At 41.6% G+C, this 24,010-nt stretch overlaps 1 protein-coding gene across 1 annotated transcript in view; it reads left to right on the top strand.

The window, feature by feature from the left end:
* Positions 1–20,714, top strand: part of SMC1A (structural maintenance of chromosomes 1A) — a 29,529-nt gene extending 8,815 nt beyond the window's left edge. The window contains exons 7-25 of the mRNA XM_007425731.4: positions 1,145–1,285; positions 2,734–2,816; positions 2,989–3,196; positions 3,327–3,512; positions 4,183–4,362; positions 4,983–5,129; positions 6,262–6,399; positions 7,023–7,139; positions 7,454–7,560; positions 7,680–7,821; positions 7,942–8,087; positions 11,068–11,221; positions 11,316–11,426; positions 14,587–14,743; positions 14,954–15,108; positions 16,644–16,795; positions 18,709–18,778; positions 18,879–18,989; positions 20,106–20,714. Coding sequence (XP_007425793.1) covers positions 1,145–1,285; positions 2,734–2,816; positions 2,989–3,196; positions 3,327–3,512; positions 4,183–4,362; positions 4,983–5,129; positions 6,262–6,399; positions 7,023–7,139; positions 7,454–7,560; positions 7,680–7,821; positions 7,942–8,087; positions 11,068–11,221; positions 11,316–11,426; positions 14,587–14,743; positions 14,954–15,108; positions 16,644–16,795; positions 18,709–18,778; positions 18,879–18,989; positions 20,106–20,189 — 2,589 coding nt within the window. The 3' untranslated portion in view covers positions 20,190–20,714. The remainder of the gene's footprint in view (positions 1–1,144; positions 1,286–2,733; positions 2,817–2,988; positions 3,197–3,326; positions 3,513–4,182; positions 4,363–4,982; positions 5,130–6,261; positions 6,400–7,022; positions 7,140–7,453; positions 7,561–7,679; positions 7,822–7,941; positions 8,088–11,067; positions 11,222–11,315; positions 11,427–14,586; positions 14,744–14,953; positions 15,109–16,643; positions 16,796–18,708; positions 18,779–18,878; positions 18,990–20,105) is intronic.
* Positions 20,715–24,010: the final 3,296 nt, after the last annotated feature.

Below are 24,010 nucleotides of genomic sequence, written 5' to 3'. Positions count from 1 at the left end.
GTGATCAAGGCCTGGGGACCCACTGAATGGGATCTTGCCATGATATTGCTGGAGAGGGGGGGATGGGAGAGAAATTGGTTCTAGGTACGTTTTGATATCAACAAACCCTGCTCTGGACACAGACATGGGGAAAAAAATAATAAATTTCTCTTTCTGCTGAGAAAGAAGCTTATGATTTTAGGCAGACTACAAAAAAAAATACAGTCTGAGTCAGAAGCAGGCTGAAATTAATTTAATGTTAGGACAATGAGATAAAATGTTTCTGGAGGCATGGCGCCTTATATACCATAAGATAACGTTGAACTGGGATGTAAACAGCTACTTATGTGAGATTGTGATGAAAATACTTCGATTCTCCAAGGATTTTTCCACCATGATATTTGAAACCCGACCACTTTAAATGATTAATGTATTTCTATATAGCCTGCCCTTCTGCATCACAATGTGCTCAGGGTTTAAAATCCACTATAATAAAATCACAACAGTTTGAACTGAACTCTCATACCTAACTAATTAGCTAAGAAAACAGGAGTGATTTAGGGTTCAAAAAGCACAAAAAGTCATAGCTGGATGAGGAGAACAAAATGCTGTGAAATAAAGCTGTTTTTAAAACCTGCCTAAAAGCCAGCAATGAAGAGAAGAGTCATATCTTCCTTGGTTGGGCATTTTATAATCTGGGCACCATTGCTATCAGTAAAGTGCAATTTTCAATCCCCCCCACTCCCTGTCCAAGAGACAGCTCTGTAAGCTTGGGGCTGAAGAAGGACCTTGGAAATTGGTTGAGAGGCAGCAAGTTGAATCATAATTTTGAACATGCCCTTTATATTTTTTACTGTAGAATAAGATACTTTTCCATATTCTTTATAGATCGAGTGGGGTGAAAGAAATTATTTATGCATTAAATGTACATCAGACAGCAAAAATATTCAAGGAATATAATGGGGGACATTCTTGGCATTGTTAATGTACGGCCTGTGTGAAATCTGAAGTATAAGTCTTTGTAAGTGCTGTGAACAAAATTAAACAACTGGACAGCTGTTCTCTTGCAAAGGACAGCTGAATTGGGGAATGTGGTTTTAGGGTAGATCTCCCCCAGATCTAATTATGTTTATTGTTTTGCTTGCTTTCATCATATATTGAACAGGTAAAAAAATACCATCGGCTGAAGGAGGAGGCCAGCAAGAGGGCAGCCACCTTGGCCCAGGAATTAGAGAAGTTCAACCGTGACCAGAAGGCAGATCAAGACCGCCTGGATCTAGAGGAGAGGAAGAAAGTAGAAACGGAGGTCAGCACTCATTTGTCTTTGCTGACTCTTTCTTCTTGCTATAGCAAGCATTATTCCAGAAATTAAACAAAAAAACTTTGCATCCAGTTCATCCAGTTTCAGTGCCTCAGATTTACTGAGTTTATATTGGACTAACTGGACAAAATAACATTTATTTTAATTTGCATTTCTTTTGTAATCCCAACGGGGAAGAAAACAGACTATAGCAGAGCTCTGAAGCCAATCCTCAGATCACTGGGATTTTTTTTTCCAGCCACACCATTACTTCTGAGCCCTCAAGTCTAGCTTTACAGTAAAAAAAGAAAGGAAAGTGAATCCCACCCAAGTGCCTTATTTTATGATCTCTTTCCTGCATCTCAACAAAATACTCCATGGAAACTACTCATGTATTCTTACCCTAAAATCTACCTTCTGTGCCTTTCTAAGTTGTGTGAGCTTTTCAGGTGTTCCAAAAGTGACAAGTTGGATTAACTGCTTACATATGCATGTGTATTATATATAATTTGAAATATTAGGCAAAATGAGAGTTGACAGCCACCTTGAGGCCATGAAAAGACTGAATGTAGGCCAATCTTAACTAGGCCAGTGTCACTGAGGCTCTGTTAATGGAGGAGCTGAGAAATGGTGATTTGTATGGGTTTGGCTAACTCTTAGAGAATGTGGTATCCAGTTTCAGACACTACATTCCAGGCTTATATTGGTGATTGAAAAATATTCTGTAAAACTGAAGAAGATACATAAGTTTTAGAAGAAAATACCAAGAGTAGATGTGTAAATGAGAGCAAAATGTATAGATCCCACCATGCATTACTAGGCTGCCAGTGAGGCTGCATGAAGAGAAACCCACATCATGCTGCAGCAGCATCTGTTGAGGAAAATGTTGCAGATTTTCTCTGGAATGATCGGTTAGCCTGAGCAAATTCCCAAAGATGTTTGACAGCATCTTACTAATACGATATGATCTGCTTTTTATGACATCCAGCATTGTCCTCCTCGTTTGCTTCCTCATTTTGTTCCGTTTATTCCCTGCCAACATAAAAAGATGATGTGTCTTTGATATGACCCACCTTAAATAAGGATTGTAAGAGCCCAAATGGATATGAATGAGGCCATCTAGCTATTCCCAATCTGGTGCTATCCAAGTGAGTTGGGCTACAATTCCTGTCACCATCAGACAGCAGCATACTCATGATCTGGCTGAGGAGGTAGGGTTGTAGTCCAAGGCAGATGGAGGTGCCAGGCTGATATCGAAGGGACCTATAATCCAACACATTTAGAGGCACTAGATTGGATTAAATTAGGCAGGATTAAATTATCTTGGTCCTCATCTTGTTCTTCTGATGTATCCTGTAATAGTGGTGCTCATCTAAAAGTGTCAGAGCCCCATGCTAGATGCTGGTAGATATGGTCCTGATGTTTGCTCATGTGTGTCCTCAATCTTTCCGTAGGCCAAGATAAAGCAGAAATTGCGAGAGATTGAGGAAAACCAGAAGCGTATTGAGAAGCTGGAGGAGTACATTGCCACTAGCAAGTAAGGGCCAGGAAGAGCCAAAACCCTTGCAATAATGGGGGCAGGGGTTTGAATCACAGCACGGGGAGGAATGAGCAGTTGGGCTTTGCATCAAGTTGCTTCAAAAGATCACCTTGGTACAGAGGAGTATAGAGTGCCCAGAACTCAAAGTGCCTTCTCCTTACTCCTTTAGGCAGTCTTTGGAAGAACAGAAGAAGCTGGAGGGAGAGTTGACAGAGGAGGTTGAACTGGCAAAACGCCGGATTGATGAGATCAATAAGGAGTTGAATCAAGTGATGGAGCAGCTGGGGGATGCCCGGATTGACCGGCAGGAGAGCAGTCGGCAGCAGCGCAAGGCAGAGATCATGGAAAGCATAAAACGTCTCTACCCGGGCTCTGTGGTAGGCAAAGCTTCAAAACCAAGTACCAGAGGTCACTGGGCTGGGTGTGGGCTGAGTGCTCCAGAAGAAAAACGAGGTTGGAGTGATTTACCCTGCCTACCTCCTCATTTCATTTCCTTGTTTCTCCCAGTATGGACGCCTAATTGACCTCTGCCAGCCCACCCAGAAGAAATACCAGATAGCTGTCACAAAGGTGCTGGGCAAGAACATGGATGCCATCATCGTTGATTCAGAAAAGACCGGCCGGGACTGCATCCAGTACATCAAAGAGCAGCGAGGAGAGCCTGAGACCTTCCTGCCTCTTGACTACCTTGAGGTGAGGCAAACTTTGGCTGATTGGATTAGAACTTTTCCCAGCCAGGGACCCAGCTTGTAGTTCCATAATCTGCAGCCACCCTAGCAAACGTTGGCTGGAAATTACAGCGGTTGAAATCCAACATATCTTGGGGGCTTCAGGCTAGGGAAAAGTGAGTTAGAATTTCTGTTCACACAGGAAGCACAGTGAGCAACCTGAGTTACATTCTTGATTTCTCACCATAACTTGCTTAAAAAAGTTGGTGTTGACAAGCAGTAAGCTCCCTTTTTTTTATCAGTTTGTGAAACAAAACTAAGATATTAAAGGAATGGTGAGGTTATTGACAAATAAGTTAGCACAAATATTTGACTTTTTTATTTTTGGCAAGGTGCACTTTTTCTCATTTCTCTTTTGCTACCTGCCGATGGGCATCCAAATGCTTCTCCAGATAGCCTTAATTAAAAATCTGGGTTGCTGTTATTGTTTTTATGAAGATCTATTAGGAAAAGGAAGAGGGGGGAAAAAATTGGAATTCTGCCCCTCCCTTCTGAGTTCAGTAGCTGAACTAAATTTATTTGGATTCAATAAGCAGGCATGAATTCCTTTTGTGCCCCTGCCCATCTTCAGCCTAGATTGTCCGTCCATTGTATGGGGTCAGTCTAATAATGTCTTTTCTGTCCTTCGCTCCCAGGTGAAACCCACAGATGAAAAGCTTCGAGAGCTAAAGGGAGCCAAGCTTGTGATTGACGTGATTCGATATGAGCCTCCTCATATCAAGAAGGCCCTTCAGTATGCTTGTGGCAATGCCCTTGTATGCGACAACGTGGAAGATGCACGTCGCATTGCCTTTGGTGGGCACCAGCGGCACAAGGTCAGAGCAGACTTATCCAACATGCTGTAGGTAGACCATAATCCTCTCCCAAAACATCATATTCCAGTACTCCAAATACATGGGTTCTGTGACTTGTAGGAATATGTGCCTAGAATATGTGCTTAAGTTTATTTTGTAGCATGTATCATGGCCTCACCTTGCTGACTTTTGCAGATGTCCAAAAACCTAACCAGAGTCAGACCTGGTTAATACTTGCATGGGGAACCACCTGGAAATCCCAGGGCTTTAGACTAGATTGTGAAGAAAATAATGACCAACGACTTCTGTATTGTTGTCAAGAAAATTAAATAGAGATATCCATATGGCCACCAAGTGTAAATCTCAGCTCAAGGGAGTCTTGATGTTTGTACTTTTAGCTGCAGATGAAGCAAAGCACCACTGGTGAAAATATTTGGTTTTCACAAACACCACGAACACAAACACAGAGCTTCAGAATAATCTTTGCCCTGTCTTTGCTGAGTATCCTTAGAGAAATTTTGGTTCTCAGCGTTTGCTAGCTGAAGTTGCCTCTGTCAGCCAAGACCTGACCTTTTGTTTCCTTGATGTGAAGTGCCTTGTTTTTTCATCTTCTCACTTTTATTTCCTTGCTTCTGTTGTAGACAGTAGCCTTAGATGGGACCCTGTTCCAGAAGTCGGGGGTGATCTCGGGAGGTGCCAGTGATCTGAAAGCCAAGGCCAGGCGCTGGGATGAAAAAGCTGTAGATAAATTAAAGGAGAAGAAGGAGAGGCTGACAGAGGAACTCAAGGTTGGAACTGCTTTTGAATTGTAGAACTCAGGCCAGCTGCCTTTGTCATAATGTCAGTGGGCAGAAGTTGACTCAGAGTAGTTAGAGGACTACCGAGGTTTTTGAAATGCATCTTAGACTATTAAAGTTTATTCCAAGAAACATAGTGATATAGAACATCATATGGAGAGTGTTTTGGGTGGAAGAGTTGGCCTCAAAGTCTACGAGGAACATTAGATGCATTTTTATTCCTTCTGGCAGTAGTTGGTGGCAGTGCCTTGTTATGTTCAGTTAAAAAAAATAGAATTTTCCCAATTGAAGGAGGAAATAAAACTCTGACCCTGTTTGTATTATTAACAGTAGATCATAATGTTTAGTTATGGACACCATGCACTTCCTCCTGCCATGCAACCGCAAGAAAAAATAAATCTGGTTTTTGATTTAACACATTCCTGGTTTGTTGATTTAAAATAAACTTTAGTTTCTAAACAAACAGCACAGTGTCTTCATGAATAGAGTTTATTGCAAAATTGGAATTTCAGGTATGCATGAAGGAATGAATGAGAAATTTGTCAAATTTAAACTAAATCTTGAAAGTTTCCTCTCCTAGTTGTCCAGGAGAAGGAGGAGGGAGGAGTGCTCAAGCCCAGCACTTTGTACAGACATGTCCTTGCTGGTGTATATTACTAAATCATGGTTTCCTGTTACATGTACATTCATATTGATGTGGTATTTAGATTAATTAATTAAGTGACTTGTACATGAAAATAATTGAAATAGTCACATTCCAGAAGAGCCTAAACTTCTCTAGCAAGACTGAAATGTGGTACACCGAATAACAGCAAATTGATTGTGTCAGGGACAGCAAATTTTTAGTTCCGTTTATTGTAGTGCTACAATTTGTATTTAAGATCACCCTGTTTTGATGCATAAATATCTCAGTTTAGGAAGCCATGTCTTTGTTGTTTTCCTATTAGGAATTGTTCACCTCAGCATCATAAATCAGCTTTCCAAAATACGATTCATTGTTAATTTTCCTGATATTATTCCTGATATCCAGCTACTTCTTTGCATTAACTCAGCAACAAGGAAGTCTTTTCATCCTACTTCTTTGGGTTTGTTTAATTTTGGTCACTAAATTTCCCTCTCCCAGGAACAAATGAAGGCCAAGCGTAAAGAGGCAGAGCTGCGCCAGGTCCAGTCCCAGGCCCATGGGTTGCAGATGCGCTTGAAATACTCCCAAAGTGATTTAGAACAAACCAAGACCCGTCATCTCGCTCTCAATCTTCAGGTACAATGGTCACTTGCTGGAGCTAGATTCCGTTTTAAACCTCCAATTTCCATTCACCTCCATGAATTATGTGAGAAACACTACTTTTTGCCTGTGGACTAATGCATAAAATGGTGAATGATGGAGAACAGTGTGGAGGAATTTGGTAAGGGAGACTTTTTTCTCATTTTGAAGGAACTGATAGGAAAAAAATCAATACGATTCTTAACCAGCATTCCGTTTAAATAATTTGAGTTACTTAAACTCAATAATTTGACTAACACTAGAGCCTTCTGAGCTGCTTAAATTTTATGAAATAATTATTTGTATCCTGTGATGTCCTTCTTTCTAATTCTGCAAGCTTCAAATTAGGTGAAATAGCTTCATGACTGAAAAAATGGACATCTGTACAAAAATAATAATTCTATTAGTTGTAGCCAATATTTTAAAGGATTAGCAAATATATTGGGTTCTGTATTGCCAGTGATGAAATGCATGTTATGTATCTATGTTCAGAAAATATAAGATGCCATTTTTCAAAAAAAAATGTTAGTTTTTCCATGTGGAAAAGAGAAAAGTGAATTCCTAGCAGCAGTCTCTTAGTTCTTCTGAGCTGTGTCATGATTCAGGTTTGTTCCCAACAGGAGAAGTCCAAGTTGGAAAGCGAACTTGCCAATTTTGGGCCCCGCATCAACGACATCAAACACATCATCCAGGGGCGAGAGCGTGAGATGAAGGAGCTCAAAGAGAAGATGAACCAGGTATGGTAGTCCAAGGCTAAGAGCAGCCAAAGAGGCGTGGCTAAAAAAGAAAGGGAGGTGCAGGGTATGTAGTAGGATAGAAACTGTAGATAGTTGATAATCTGGGAAAATTGCAGCAATAGCAGGAATTTAGAAAGGAAGAAAGTAGTGGGATGCAACCATATCTTTAATATGTATTCTTTACTCTGGTGGTTGAGGATGCTTGGGAAGTTATATCAAGGTAGAAAGTGTTCATTTATTCATTTTAACACACACCCACACCTCCATTTCATCCTTGAGATCAATCTGATATCAGTCTTTCCCCATCATTGCAGGTGGAAGATGAAGTATTTGAGGAATTCTGCCGAGAAATTGGAGTAAGGAACATCCGGGAGTTTGAGGAGGAGAAGGTGAAACGCCAGAATGAGATTGCCAAAAAAAGGTATTGGCCCCATTTCTGTCACTGTGACACTTCCAGACATAACAGCTAGAGCTTTACAAACTTGAAATGGGGAAGGAGGCTTGGATATATGCCACAACTTTTCCCTTTTCCCTTTCCAGGCTGGAATTTGAAAATCAAAAGACCCGTCTAGGCATCCAGCTGGACTTTGAAAAGAACCAGCTGAAAGAAGATCAGGACAAAGTGCACATGTGGGAGCAGACTGTCAAGAAAGATGAAGCTGAGATAGAAAAACTCAAGAAGGTGCATTGAGGGCTACTGCTATGTTGTATCCGTGATTTAGAGTGAAAAAAGCACAACAGACTTAATGGCTGTGCTTTTCCTTTCAATGATCGTGTAGTTTTCCTTTCAATGATCATGCAGGAGGAACAGCGGCACATGAAGATCATAGATGAGACCATGGCACAGCTGCAGGACTTGAAGAACCAGCACTTGGCCAAGAAATCTGAGGTGAACGACAAGAACCATGAGATGGAGGAGATTCGTAAGAAGCTGGGAGGGGCCAACAAGTAAGTCTGGGCCTGTGAGGGCAAGGTCTAAGCAGTAGGGTAGAGATGTCCACCGCTGCCTCTGCTTCACCTGGTAAATTATGCCTGGTAACTGATTTCAGCCTATGGCTTTAATTAATGGAGGATTACTTTTGTTTGGGGAGGGAACAGTTAAGAATGCAAAAGCAAGACTCTGTGGTGTTTTGTGTCAGGTAGCCCCCAGCACCCAGCCTGATGTTTCTGGGAAAGCTGCTAGTTAGACGATCACAACTTTTCCCCCGTTCTCAACATCCAGAAATCAGAAACTACTACTGCTACTGAAAATAGAAGATTCTAATTTGCTATCACAATTAATAGCCATTGATGAAGGTTAATTATGAGTCCTTCTTCATTTTAACCCAAGATCCATAAACTTTGGCTTGAATTAGTAGCTAGGCATGGCTCCATTCTGAGTTACCAGGCACTTCAAAAGCCTGAATTTTACAGTTGTTGGAGAAAGAAGGAAGTACGTGGGGTACATTTTAAATTTTTTTTATTTATTTGACATTCTTAACATAATTAACAAAACAATTTTTAAACTTAAAAAAAAATAGAAAAAAACCAAACAAAGAAAGAGAAAAAAAAGGGGGGAAATCTACCTTTTATATTATCAATAGTCATTGGTTGACTAATAAATAACCATTATAATATAATCAATACAAAATATTGTTGTAAAATATCCCAAAATCTATGCCATAGTAACACATATTGCTACATTCTTTGATAAGTAGAAAATATTGCTTTTTCCAGAACAGATCACACATTTCCAACAACCATTCCTTAACACCTGGAATAATATCACTTTTCCAGTTTCTCACTATAATCCTTTTAGCACCCCTCCCGTGTTAAAATCACACATGATTCCTGATAACCTGTCAGATTCCAAAGCTTTGGTACATAGTTTGACATCACATTAGCATCTTTAACATTTAAAGATTTTTTCATAAATCTACTTATATACATTAACACATTTTTGATGAATCAACTTTAATTTCAGATCTGTAGATACCTGTGATGGAATGGAATTATGAAGGCAGGCTCAGGGAGATAAGCGTGTTCTTAGTTCACCGGAGGAGTGTGGGAAGTTCAAGAGGATGAGGCTGGCACCTCCCTGAGGAAGTCACGGTGTTGTGGCTGGCTGGCTTGGGAGCTAGGTTTCAGTCTGGGGAGATTGATGTCAGGTTTAGCCCAAAGAACACCAAGAGACAATGCAAATTCAGTTCTACTGCATTTATTAGCTACAACCTCTAGACAGAAAATCTCCCCAGACTGAAACCTAGCTCCCAAGTCAGCCAGCCACAACACTGCGACTTCCTCAAGGAGGTGCCAGCCTCGAACTTCCGACGCTCCTCTGGTGAACTAAGAACACGCTTATCTCCCTGAGCCTGGCCTTCATAATTCCATTCCATCACAATACCATTCTAACATTTTTAATCCATTGATGAGGAATTCTCAGAGATTCCAGTTCTTTAGTCCATGTTTGAAATACCCCAGAAATGTCCATTTTAAAAATACCCTTGAGCTTCTGATAGAGAGGTGTTACAAGTTTTAATTCTGTCATGAATTCCATCAAGTTAGAAAGCATCTCTGGTGGCCAAAGCATCTGGCTCACATTGATCCACTAGAACAGTGTTGTCCAAACTTGGCCATTTTAAGATGAGTGGACTTCAACTCCCAGAATGCTGGCTGGGGAATTCTGGGAGTTGAAGTCCACTCATCTTAAAGTGGCCAAGTTTGGACAACACTGCATTAGAACATGCTTAAGTTGAAGATACCCACTATTGTGAACAGGAAAGGCCAAATTCAGTTCGAAGTTGAGAAAAAATCTTAAAACAGTCAGTACCTAACAATTGGTTTAAAGTCATGATCCTGACTTCTGCCCAAATTTTCCAATAGAACATTTTACCACTAATTTTCAAAGTAGAATTTTTCCAAAGAGTTAAATATCCTTGAGTCTCGTTATCAAGTTGTGTATCTAATCGCCAGAGACTGAAGGGCATTTGCTACTAGCAATGAGATTTCAGAATCTTTAATGATCTCCAAACCAGAAGGTATTAGAGTCACTTCCTGTGGCCCTGAATTCCTTATTTGAAGTATTTGTTATGTAAAAGAAGTGTTATAGGTTAGGAAATGCACCTCATGAGAATGGATATATGAGAAAATTGATCCATGAGCCTGAAGTTTTTCAACTGGGATGTGCTGTGCTGCCCCTGATCTCACTTGGTTATAATGTCTACTACAGTGGTAATAATTATTTCAATTTATATCCCATCTTTCTGTCCTTTGTCCAGTGGTGGAAAACCTTTTTTTGGCCTGAGAGCAATATTTTCTCCATAGATGGTATGACTGTTGACATTTTGGCTGGGGGAGTTTAAGGAGTGAAATAGGTGCCATAAATCTTGCAGAAACTTAAGCTCCCAATTTTTCTCTTAAATTTCCATCAAAAACGGGAAAATTGGTCTGGGGTTATTTTTTTATTTTTTATTTTTTTGGTGGGGCTGGGATTTTTGAGTGAAGCTACAGATGCCATAAGCTAATTGCATTCATTTCACTCCTTAAGCTGCTCCACCTCCCTCCTTGCCAGAAAAACACCCCAAAATATCTGAAATGTTCATCACTGCCTACTTAGAGGGAGAACTCAGGGGACCACAAATGAGATGGTCCATATTGATTACTAATCCCTGCCGCGGTTGCAGTTGCACTCTGAAGTCTTTTAAACTATTAGAAGGGCTTATAGAGATCTTATCTTAGCCTAGTAAATTCAAAGAAACTGTTTGCTGTCTCCAATCTGGAAGGACTCATCATGAGAGGGGCTGATCTGTCTGTTTCTAATAACTCTTGAGATGTGATGGTTCTCTTAGTCCGCAAGCCAGAGTTCTTGGCATTGCCTACTTCAAGGTTTTTACAGAGGTGGAGGCTACTTTGCCTGGGCTGCCTTTTCACTCTGGGCTATTCTTCACAGAGAGATGACTCACTTGCAGAAGGAGGTAACCGCCATTGAGACCAAGCTGGAGCAGAAGCGCAGTGACCGCCACAATTTACTGCAAGCCTGCAAGATGCAAGACATTAAGCTGCCCCTCTCCAAAGGCACCATGGATGATATCAGCCAGGAGGAGGTAAGAAAAAGTCCTGGAGGGAGAAGAGGGAGGAATACCAAGCCAGGACGCTTGGGTTAAGTCAGCTTCTCTTCCTCTTTTGGTTTGATTTCAGGGTGGCTCCCAAGGGGAAGAGACAGCCAGCAGTTCACAGAGGACCTCCAACATGTATGCACGAGAAGCTCTCATTGAGATTGACTATAGCGACCTTTCTGAGGATCTGAAGGTAAGGGCAGCCCTCTGGGGTTTGCCGTCTGTGGAGGGGAGTTGAGGGCTGGCAGCTGAAAAGACTGGCTGTTCTTCCCAGCCTGATGCAAACATAGTAAGGCACTTTACTTCAGAATATTGTATATTTTTATCAAGTAATCTACATAGGCCTTCCCCAGCCTAGTGTTCTCCAGGTGTATCTTAGACTTCAGCTCTCAGATTTTCTAGTTAATTTGGCTTAGAATGCTAGATCTAGGAGTCCCCACACACTTGAAGAACACCAGCCTGGGGAAATCTGATGTAAATAAAAATGAAATAAAAGCCCATGTAACAATAGGACTAATTCAGAATAAAGAAGAACACGAAATACTTTAAAAGAAGCAGATATTAAAAAATAATGACAAGCCACTTTCCCCAGATTTTATTTTATCTAAAAAAAAGTTTTTCAAAAATTGTCCTTGTTGTCTAAAACTCTCTAGTGAGGAAGACAGGTGAGTCATTTGGGAGAGAGGACCATATTCTAGGTGTCACTGCTATGATGATGAGAGAAAAATAAGCAGCATGAATGAGGAGGCTCATGTAGGACCTATTCTGGCATCAAACCAGTAAAAGTCTTTATATTTGTGATATATGGAGGGCAACTAGGCAGAAAAAAAAACATAATTTCCAAAAACCTGAAAGGTTGGGAAATATCTTAGATGAAGCTGGCTTCTAGGGGGTATTACTACCTGGTTTAAATCAGCAGAGGTCACTTAGTTGTTCTTAGTGGTTACTCTCTTCTTAAGACTGAATATGGGCCAGAATCATTCTGTGATATTTGGAAGGAATAGTTCTGAGGTATCTAGAAGAAATAGTTCCCCAGTTTTGGAGAAATCCAATTAATTCCTTTCCCATAAAAACTCTTCAGATCTGATCCATAGAACTATAGGACCTTTTAGAGCAAGTATTAAGGGGCCTAATGGCTGGAGGGAAGAGTAGGAGAAAGGCTCTTTGTGCAAGCAGACTCTGTTCATGCACTGTTGGATTGTACTTCTTGAATTTAAAATAGAAGTATTTACAGATACGTGTGTTTTACACAATTTATCTCCATTGCATACAAAATGAGAAATTCAGCTTTATAAAACTATGAAACCTCTCTCTCGAAAACATTTTTCTTTTTATTACTATCCATTGATTTAAAACTGATCAGAATGTAATTTATTTAATGGCCAGAGGAAAGGATGTTAGACTGTTACAGGTGATTAAAGAAAAGCATTGTGGAGCATATAGTGTCTGTCTCCTAAGAACCTATTTGTCTGGCCCCAAGGGTTAGGGTGACCTTCTCCAGCCTGGTTCCCTTTAAAAGTGCTGGGCTTCAGTCCTCATAATCCCTTCCAGAATTACCAAATGCTAACTGGGAATCATGGAAGCTGATCCACAATCACATTGGGAATATAAAACTCGGCCTACTTGCCTGTCATCTGCAGGATTTTTGATACTGATACTTACCATTAACAACAATTATGACAATCCTGTAAATTTATGTGAGTGTAAAAGGCCAAAGACCGTTGTTTCAGGTTGAGTTAAACATTAGGGCTGCTTAGTTAAGATGTTTGCCAGGAAGGCAAGGAACGTGATTACCATCTTGAGGGAACAAAAGGAATGTGCTGCCTCATCTGGGCACAGCAGATTGGGCCAAAATGTAGTTGGATATGACCATAAGACATCTGATATATGAAGGAAATCGCAGCATGAGACAACAGGTTGAAGGCAAAAGACCAATCAAGAGCCAGGGATGTTGGATGTCCATGGAAGATGACTAGTCAGAAGGAGAAGGGACAAGGGGGCTTGGACTGCTGAGGCGATAAAGGGTTTGGACTTCAGGGCAAGAGGTCAGAGGGCTTCAGCCATCAAAGCAGCTGCAACTTGAGTCCACTCTTTCATTGCTCCCAACATCTTGTATTTGTTGGGTTTTCTGAATGGATTGGCCATCTGATTAGAGCTGTACCCTTTGTTAAAAATCTTTGAAAAGAATTGTTAAAAGGTAAATTTAAGAGTCTTTAATTCAAAAAAAATTAGAGGATTTTACCATGTGTAAAAATGCTTGTTTGCTTGAAAATGAAAAGAGTCTTGGTTATCTTTTTCTTACCACCTAAGCCATGAGAGTGAACTTGCTCAGAAATTCCAACATTTAAGTGCATGAGGGAAAGGGAAAACGAGCTTGCAACTGATAAGACTCACTAGTAATTCCCTTTGCTTTAAGAGGTCAGATAAGGTTACAGTGTCTTTTGCTCTAGGCTTGGGAGAGTTGTTTTAACACTCTTAAGTTCTAGGAGTGAAAGACCAGAGCCTTGTTTCCCTTTTCATAGGCTGGTTCATATGGAGACAGAGGTGTTAACCCAGAGCCTTTGGAGTGGGATAATCTTTGACCACAAGATGTCAGTGTTGGCAGGACCATCCTGGCTTGCAGAGTTTTTAAGGAGATAGTCTAGCTGCTGGGCTGCCCATTCCAGGAGGAAGTCACAAGCACAGCACAATAAATAGATTCTCATGAAATCTGTGAGATAATCACTAAGAGTGCCTGAGTGAGGAATCAGATGGACATTGGAAAATAATCTCGTACCTACTTTTTTTTACTATAAAATAGCTAGCATCGATTCTTTGATTCTTGACAGCTGCTACCTATATACTATCTGGCCATGTTATATATTGAGATAATTGAATGGTAAAATGGATGCCGGGTAAGCCAGGGCTTATCTACACAATGCATGTGCATGCTTGCGGGCCTTTTCCATGAGGCCTTTTGGGTCCATGCATTATCTGTTTTCTTTTGCAATTGACCATGCCACAAGGGCAGCCATTTCATGAATGGGCAGTTCCTCCTTTCTCATGGCAGCTCTAGCATTCACCGTATACTGTTAATATTCCGAATATGTCCACTGGCCAAAATGGATGGGGACTCTGGATTAGACGTTGCCCCATTCTTACTCAGTTTGGACTTTTGTAAGATAAAATCAGGGATAAAAACAATACATGAGAAAGTCAAGGAGTTACCTCTCAGCTTGGTCCAGAATTGTCAGGTAGAGACAGTTTACTTCATTTTGCAAGTTATCCTTTCTTAGTTGTCCATATATTTCTAGGGTTTGGGGGGCTACTCAGTTCTCTGGCTCCCAGAACTAACTTCTCTTATTCTCTTGTAGGATGTTCAATCTGAAGATGAGATTAAACAGGAGATGAATCAACTGCAACAGAAGTTGAATGAGCAACAGAGCATATTACAGCGAATTGCTGCCCCAAACATGAAGGCCATGGAGAAGCTGGAAAGTGTGAGGGACAAGTTCCAGGAGACCTCTGATGGTACCAGATCACTTTTGTAGCCTCAATTACCTCAGCTTTTCCCAAACGAATGCCCTTCTGGTGTTGGATTTCAACTCCCATAATTCCTAGCAAGCATCTTAAGAACATCCAGTGCATCTGGAGGGCACCAGCTTGGGGAAAGCTCAGCTTTATGATGGGGCCTTTTTCTGGAAGGATGGGGCCATTTATGCTTACTCCTTTTCCTGCCAGAATTTGAGGCTGCCCGGAAACGTGCAAAGAAAGCCAAGCAGGCCTTCGAGCAGATCAAAAAAGAGCGCTTTGACCGTTTCAACTCCTGCTTTGAGTCAGTAGCTACCAACATTGATGAGATCTACAAGGCCCTGTCACGAAACAGCAGTGCCCAGGTGAGGATGCCATATTATGAAGAGGGCTGCATGCCAGCTCATCCAGTTGCTGAATCAAGAAAAAGCAGGATTCTGTGACTTATGTAAATTGTGCAAATTTTGCATAATTGCTTAAGTTGCATCATGCTTTTCAACAGATGTTCTTTTGCACTGTTTATTCTGGTCTTGTTGCTTCTGGGGAGGGCCACGTAAGGCCCTGATGCTTCATACACCCACTCTTTTATAGAGGCACTCTTATCTTTTGAGCATTTGCAGTCACTGCTTAGACACTTTCAGGCAGATCTTTTCAGCCATAAAACTATCAACTACTGCATCTCTTCTTTTAACACAAGTCAGAGGTTCTGAAGAAACTGAGTTCCGCATCAAATATCAAGTTCAGCACTTCTTCAGAATCAGAATATACACACAAACCAGTGCCTTAGTGAAAGAGTGTGCACATTTTTGTGGGCCATGGATCTATTTGACATGTGAGTAGGTGGGGCCAGGGAAAACAATTAAAAGTGATGTCATTCATTTCAATAAAATTACATGTGGCTGATAAGATTACTCTCCATTATTTCATAACGTAATAGTTTCTCCCATTTGTCAAAGTTTTTGAGAGGTGAGGGCTACATCTGAGGGTTTCAGGGACTTCATATGATCCTGAGGCCTCGGGTTGTACATCTCTGCCTTAGGTCTATTACGTTTCAACATTTCTGGAGTCATAATGAATGCTGTGTCTTAAAATGGAATGAAACCTACAATGAACAAGAAGTGTGTGTGTGTGCGCACATGTACGCACTGTGTTTTCTTTCCCTAATTAGCCAATTTTTTATTGGGAAGGAGTATAATTGAGAGCCAGTTTGCTGCAAATTGGAAATCAAAATTCCATTCTCATGGGAGTCAGGTGGAAAGAAATTGGATTCATGCAAATTTGCTTTCCAGTTGCAAACAGAATTGTCTGGAAAAATGTCATTCAGCACCCAGAAGACTGATCAAAGACTAGCAGCTGTTCTTTCATTCATATGCAAAGTATATTTATCCATGTGCAAGGCTTTGATTTGCTGCCCCCTGTATTGTCATTGCCCCAGTTCTTCCACCTGGCAACAGCCTGATCCCCTCTCAGAGTCCTACATGTGCTGAACCAATTACTTTTGCCTGTAACTCTTGCTGCCTGAAGAACTATGTACATGGCCCCAGTCAGACATTTGAAATAGCACCACTGTTTGTGAAGAGAAGGAGATGCAATACAGTACAGGACTCATTCTCTCTCCTTGCTGTGATGATATAATGAAGGGTTTTTTTCCAACTGTAATGACTATAAACTTTAATGCCTTCCTTTAAAAAATTAATGCCACAATTTTTGATCTTCTGAACTTATTTTGCATTCTAAGGCACCCCACCACCACCCTCTACTCCTGGAAATAGGCCGTATGTATCTATTCTTCCATCTTTCCTCTTGAGTATGGTTATAATTTCGTAGTGCTACAAACAATGAATCTCTTGTTAAGATATTTGGTGGTCTCCCTCAATACCATCCATTCTTTTTTCCGCAGGCCTTTTTGGGTCCTGAGAACCCGGAAGAGCCTTACCTGGATGGCATCAATTACAATTGCGTAGCCCCAGGCAAACGTTTCCGGCCAATGGACAATCTGTCTGGTGGGGAAAAGACGGTGGCAGCTTTAGCTCTACTCTTTGCCATCCACAGGTGAGGCCGAACTTGCTCTGAAGGAAAATCTGGTTAGTCTTATCCAGATCTGAGATTTAGAATATTAGTGGGGGGTGAGGAGAGCAGAATTGTAGAGATGGCTCATTGTTCTTTAAACACTTTGGAGGGTATAAGTTTTCTGGTGGGTCTACACTTTAGACCTTTTAGCCCAAATCATTTTTTGATGTAGAGGAGTATAAGCCTGGAGAATGTGTAGTGAAAGGTCAGGTAGATGCAGATGTCACATATCCTTCCTTCAGTCAGTGAGGGGCTCTTTTGTAGATACTATTTGCTTGTCTCCAGAAATCATTCCACCAACAGCCAGGAAGGGGAGGGGGTGACACAAGGGGATAGCGACTTCCCTTCTTAATCAGAATTGAAAATGAAGTACTCTGTAATCCTCTGATGTCATCTACCATGGTGTGGGTCCTCAGCCTTTTTGACCATTTTGTGTATCTGGAGTTTTGAGAATATGTTGTGGACATTACAGGTGCTATGGAATGTTGTCCTGCCTAGTTGCCAGGATGGCATGTCCAGTCATAAAACAGAAGCGTTACATGAGGTAGAGACCATGGACGTCACAAAGAGAAAAGTTTGTGGCCATGCTGTGCACAAAACTCAGATCCCCAGACAGCCCAAGAGATGGCCCATGGTTGAGAATCTTGACTTGTGGTTTCCAGGGACTGCTTTTGTCAGATTCGGATTAATCAACAGGATAAGTGCATCCCTTGTTATATACCAGTGGTTCCCAAACTATTTGAGTATGATGAACCCTTTTTAATATCAAAACATTCTTCAATCAACTTGACGATAGGAGTTGTACTTTTAATATCTATTGAGTGAAATAAAGAAAAAGCTATATAGATTTGGTAATTTTGAGAAATGCTTTTAAATAGATTCGTACTTTCATACAGTTGAAAAATGGTGTTTATATGTAATAAGGAATTTATTCAATTTACAGAAGTTATCATTTTCCTGTTCAGGGGAAATTCCTTCCTGCCTCCACCCCGCAGTATTTTTTTTTTAATGAATAAAAGCAGTTAAAAACAAACCTGAATTTTTTTTTTAAATGACTAGCCCCCTCCCCCTCTCATGTACTTATTTTCTCATTGTACAAAGAAGCCCTTTTGCATGCCTAGAGAAGCAGCTGCATCCTTCTCGGGGGGTTAGGTGAAGCTGGAGTTCCTGTGCAAGCTCCAGCTTGTGTGTGTGGTGGTGGCCATGAGGGGGGCCAAAGAGTCTTCAGCTATGGACTCAGGAAGACATTGGGTTGGAGCTGAGGGCTGTCAAAATGTATAGAAGGAAAGTTTAAGGGAAGACCATGAGAGGTGAGATAATTGGGTAGTTTTGGGGGACAGGAGAGCAGACTAAAGACATGGACAGAGCCACAGTACTGGTTATAAGGTTGGGCATGTGAGCATGTATGGGCAGCTTTAGTAATTAGAGGCATGATGCAGGGAACATGACAGTAGCAGGAGAAGTCATGAGTGTGTTGTATATAGTGGGAGGGAGAGAAGTATTGGGTTGGCCTAGGAGATTGGAAGGAATGGCACTGGCTGATTTGGGCTGGTTGCTCTTTCTTCCAGCTAGTATCACAATATCCTCCTGCCCACTTCACCCAAGGCAGCGAAGTGTCATTTGGCCACTGTCTGTGTTAGCAAAAGAGCAATGCAGGCTGCTTTGTTTTGTTTCCCTTTTGCTGAACCCCTGCCCAGAGTATGGGAATCCTTCATATGTACAAAGCATCTGCAAAGGGAGTATCTAAGATGGTAGCTGCTAGGACGCTCTTCTGCCTTGAAACTGGTGAGCTACTGCTAGTGAAGGTGGACAGCACGGAGCGAGTTGAAAAAGAGCTTATTTCCATTGAAGCAACTCCATGTGTTCATGTGACTGTTTGCCATTTCTGTCCCCAGCTACAAGCCTGCTCCATTTTTTGTCTTGGATGAGATTGATGCTGCTTTGGACAATACCAACATTGGAAAGGTTGGTAGGATAGGATGGACAGGCAAACCCTTCTGGCTCTGGGAAAGACTTGGACAGCTCCCAGTTCACCCTTTTCTCCCCACCCCCATTTTCCGAACAGGTAGCCAATTACATCAAGGAACAATCGACTTGCAACTTCCAGGCCATTGTTATTTCCCTGAAGGAGGAGTTCTACACCAAGGCTGAGAGTCTTATTGGTGTTTACCCCGAGGTATGAATGTGAATAGGGGAGGAAGAAATATTTCAAATAGTATTATTAACAATATCGTGCTTCTTTCCCCTTGAATGAAATGGAGAGATCTGAAATCTGACTAAGGCTGCCCTACTAGAAAACAAGGTGAAGGTGGCATTTTAGGAGACAAAGGCAATGCTAGGAACAATGTATTGGGACTCTCTTCTGGGCAAGCAGAACTGGAAGAAGTGGAAGGACAGGGGACACTCTGCAGCTTGCATTGGAAGTGCTCCTGGAGAATTGGCCTGCGGGCTTCAGCGAGGGATGGAGATTAGCCCAGCACTGACAGAACTTGCTTGCAGGCCCTCTGCTTGCTCGGCCCAGCCTTCCTCCTGCAAGGCACATGAAGGGCCAACAGTTTCCAATGGGAAAGCCCTCGTCCCACCGTTTCCTCCAGTTCCACTGCCACCCCAACCGAACACTGCCTCCCACACAGCCACCACCTTTGTCCGGGGAGCCACCACCTCTCCTGCCTTGCCCAGCAATGGAGCATGCTGTGCCTCACCGCCGTGTCCCACTGTGTTCTTCACAGTCTGCAGGCTATCGCTCCTCACACCAGTGGCAGAAGACAAAGCTCCACTGCCCGCACTGCTGGCTCCATACCACTGCCTCCTTCCCAACCAGGCCCAGTGAGCTCCCTTTGGCAGACGAGGCTCTGCCGTGCTTGCCACACAGGTCCCAGGGCTCTGCCCTCACCCAGCACCTGGATCCTGGGCCAGGAGCAGGAGGAAGAAGACGACAGAGGCAGCGAAGTGTAGGGCAACCAAAAGGGTAGAGATGGCGGGGAGATAGGCAGGTGGGGGAAGTTGAAGCAGAGGCAGTTCACGCAGGGCAGGAGAAGCGTGAGGTCCTTGCCTAATGACTGCAACTGGGACTGCTGGAACTGCCATCGCTAAGTGGCGCAGTCACATGATGTTTTGCTTAACAATCACTTTGTTTAGTGATGGAAATTCCAGTCCCAATTAAGGTCGTAACGCAAGGACTACCTATTTTTTTAGTGTCACACTAACACTAAAGTCTTGAATCTGCCTGCTATAGAAGAGCAAGAACAGGATGATATATTATGCTGTTTTCCCTCTTTTTTCCCCACAATAGCAAGGAGATTGTGTCATCAGCAAAGTCTTGACCTTTGACCTCACCAAGTATCCTGATGCCAACCCAAATCCCAGTGAGCAGTAGACACAGAAGAAGCTGAACCACTGCTTGTCTTTTCTCAACTTTACCTCCCACTGGTCCCATGTTGTTGTTTTTCCCCTCTCCTCCAAAGGCCTTAAACCATTGCCTGCCCTTTATTTCTCCTATGGAACTGCTAGCAGGTGTGTGTTGGGCAGGGGGTGAAAATAACCTAAATGTTTAAAGATAAAGCGGCATCGCTCTTAGATTGGGGGCCGTCATCTTTGTGTCTGTAATGACAGATTTTCCCTTCTCTCCAAAACTGTAGCTGCAAGGCTACCTTCTACCCCCACCCTTTTTTTAAAGACAGCATCTCATTGCTGTACGGGGGAAGAGAAAAGGAGGAATCTTGTTTCTCCAGTATAACCTACTTTGCTTTTAAAACTCTTTATAGGACCAAAATAATAGTGGTTTCATGAGAATTCTTCTCATACCAAGCTGTCGCCTAAGGTGTGGCTCCAGATTTTGCTCTTTTTTTAGCCTGATATCATGTGTGTGTTTTTGTGTGTGATTGAAATTAAAATATTTCACTTCCGTTCTCTGTTTGATTTTTCCTTGCCAAAGGTGAAACAGGAAGGGAACATTGGTGAGGTTGGGGCTTGGTGACAGTAGTGGAATGCATTAATTCTTTCTATCAGGATGTGCCAAGGTTGGCCCAATGTCACTGAGCTTCTTGAACATTCTCCTCCAGCCCCAGTGGCCCCATAAATCCTCCAAGCTTTAGATCTTGAGTGAGTGCTGACGAATCTTTTGGGGCCAGATGCAATTTACTAACAGGGTTCTTGTGTGAACAGTACTGGGAGGGGAAAGTCTCTTTTTTTTCAAGGTAATGATGTCTTTGACAAAATTTGTTTCCTGTTGGAAGCTGAGCAGCCTTGCAATTTAGTGTTGGATTGTTTGCCAGTAACAGCAGCATTGATGGTCTGATCTGACCTAAACTGCAGTCTGACCTTGATGTGACCTGTTAATCATAGGGATTATCATATTTTATTTCAAGTTTTTCTTTTCTAAAAACAAATTAATACTTTACACTTAGCAAGCCAATGGTATTCCTAAGAAAGCCAAATTCCAGAATGTTCATAATTGTATTTTTGCTGCTTTTTTCCCCCAATTCATTGCTAATTTATCCTGATTTTGCTAGTCATGGGGAGGGGAAAGGACCTTTCTGGTCTGTTGAAGCCATATCTCTAACCATAGGAAACAGTATTTACTCATCCCTCTGGTTGCCGGAGGTGGTATATTTTTTCAGATATATTTTCCTGGCAAAGAGCTAAAATTTGCTCTTTTAACAAAACTTAAATTGAGCCTCTCAGTTGAACTGTACTCCTAGTAATACTTCTTGTACTTTCTCTGGACTTCTGTGGAATTATGTCACAGTAGGTACAGCAACTGGCCTACCTAAGCCAATCCTGAAAAGCTAAACACAATTAAATCTGGCTAATACTTGGATGGGGGCCACCAGAAAATTGAAGGGTATCAGAGGGTAATGGCAAATTGCCTTTGTATTCTTGCCAAGAAAATAACATGGTCATGTCCCTGAAAACACCAGAAGTCAAGCTGAACTAAAAAAACCCAAACACTTTTTTATGGAATTATGGCATACAAGCAGCCTTGATTGTTACTGATAGATGCTATTTTGTTACGCGGGGGAGAGGAAGCTTTCTCCCAACAGTGCAGAATTGTCATTGCCCCACGGAGCATAGCAGATCTGTGCGTGGATCCTTTTGCGAGAGCTGTGGGTCTATAATGAAACAAAAATGATCTGGGAGAGCAATACTCTGCTTGTACTATGTAGACTTGGTGTAGCTTAAAGTGTGTTTTCTCTTGCAAAAGGCAGGTGTTGCCTCTTCCTCTTTTAATTTTAGAATAATCAAGTTTCCAGCCCTTATGGATGAGGAATTAAGCTTGAAGATTGGTCTCCAATTTCCTGCTGCTGTTACAGAAGGCAGAAGGGAGCTTCAGTCATTTCCACAATTCTTTGTATATTCTTATAGAATAGAATCCAACTCCTTGCTTAGTGCAGGAATGCTATCATTAAAGCATCTCCAAGTGAAGAATACGTGCAGTGAAGGGGAACTCACTCTCTCGCTGGGTAACTGTTCCACTTTCAAACTGCTTTCAGTGTGAGGAACTTTTTTCTAACATTCGGTAGGAATCGGCCATCATGTAACTTAGTTCTATTATTCCAACTACTGCACTCAGGAATGCTGAAGAACAGGTTTTGACCTACGCAATTTTGTTTCAGGTAAGTGAAGACTGGCCCATATCACACCTCAGACTTCTCAAGACTAAACGCTTCCGGGTCCTTCATGTGATTTAGTTTTCTAGGCTCCTGGACATCATTGTTGCAGTATGATGCCCAGAACGGAATATAGTACTCGGAGCAAGGTCTGATAAAGCGCAGAACAAAGGGAGCTATTCCCTCCTGTGATCTGGAAAATACATTGCTACTAATGCAGCTCAAAATTGTAGTTGCCAATTTTTGTATTGTACTGGAGGCTTGTACTAACTCCTCTGTTATTTTTATGTTTCTCTGAAATGAGCATATCTGATGCAAAGCAAACAGCCCCACTTAAGCATTCCAAACATTTCAGTAATGACATGTTTTTCTGTTTGTTGCTGCTACATGTCACTGATTTCTAATTTCTCTTTTGCCCTCACTGTTCTGTCTCTTTCTCTCTTGCCCCTAGGAGTATGCTGTGCAGTATAACTGGCTATGGCAATTCTTGATTTTGTTCACAAGAGATGTGACATACCAGATAAACTATAGGGACATCAATATGATCATGCAGTGTTACAGCTAATAGGATCCAAAAGTACTGTGTGCAAGAAAGATGTTAAAGAATATCAAAAATGTTGGGCCTTTCAACACAAATTGCAGAATTACATTATTTTTTGACTCAGCCCTAAGCAAATCGCAAAATTCAGCTTAATTAAAGGAGATATTATTTCAGTAAGACGGAGCGTCTGAAGACTTCCCCATCCTTTCTTGGTAATACGTACCAAAGCATCAAAAATTGGTGCAGACTATGACATGATTCTTACTGAAACAATATCCCCATTAATCTTGTCTTTGTTACCTACAGCATATTATGTAATTTTAAATGATGCAAGTTGTTTTTATTCTTTTTGGGTTACGCCTTTAATGTAATCGACCTCAGCCGCGGATGGATTCCATTTTCCAAGAACAACTTAGCTCTGGTTATTGGCTGCTGCAGACAGTTTCTAACCAAATAGATAATGGATCGCAATACATTACTTTTATGGAAATACTTTATGGAACTGTCAGGTGTTCCTAAGGATAGTCAAAGGATAATTTTGAAAATAATTTCATGAATTGTGCAAGGTTATATGTAGGATGCCCACTGAATTTTTTCTCTGGACTGTAAACAATAATATTCCCTTTGCAGTAGTTACTGACTGCATCAGGAAGGGCTTGCTGTTTGGGTAGCGATACTATAAACAAGCATTGGAGATTAATGACCTTATAAACTCTTAAGTCACTGGCTGCTCATCAGTAGCCTTCACTGGAGTATATATTTTCACCAGGGAAATAGTTACATTCTGAGGATTTATTTTCAGAAAGATACCTGAGATGGAGAGCAGAAAAAAGACCTGAGTACTGAAGGCCTTACCCATATCCTTTGACTGTATCTTGGTATTCTCTCTGGCAGCCCTATGAACTTTCCACAGAGCACTCAAACTGGGAGTTGGGCATTAGCTCCTAATGCTGGCTGTCTAGTAGAAAACCAGCATCTGATAGTACTCCACAATGGGAACTGTGTTAAAACCTTGTTATGGGGAAAGCAATGGGTTTCTGTGCTGAA

Source organism: Python bivittatus, unplaced genomic scaffold, assembly GCF_059951505.1.
Source record: "Python bivittatus isolate LINGU-HERP-01145 unplaced genomic scaffold, Pbiv_v1 ctg000220_np1212, whole genome shotgun sequence".
Taxonomy (NCBI): Eukaryota; Metazoa; Chordata; class Lepidosauria; order Squamata; family Pythonidae; genus Python; species Python bivittatus.
Note: the sequence above shows the minus strand (reverse complement) of the source record. Positions and strands in the feature narration are given on the sequence as shown.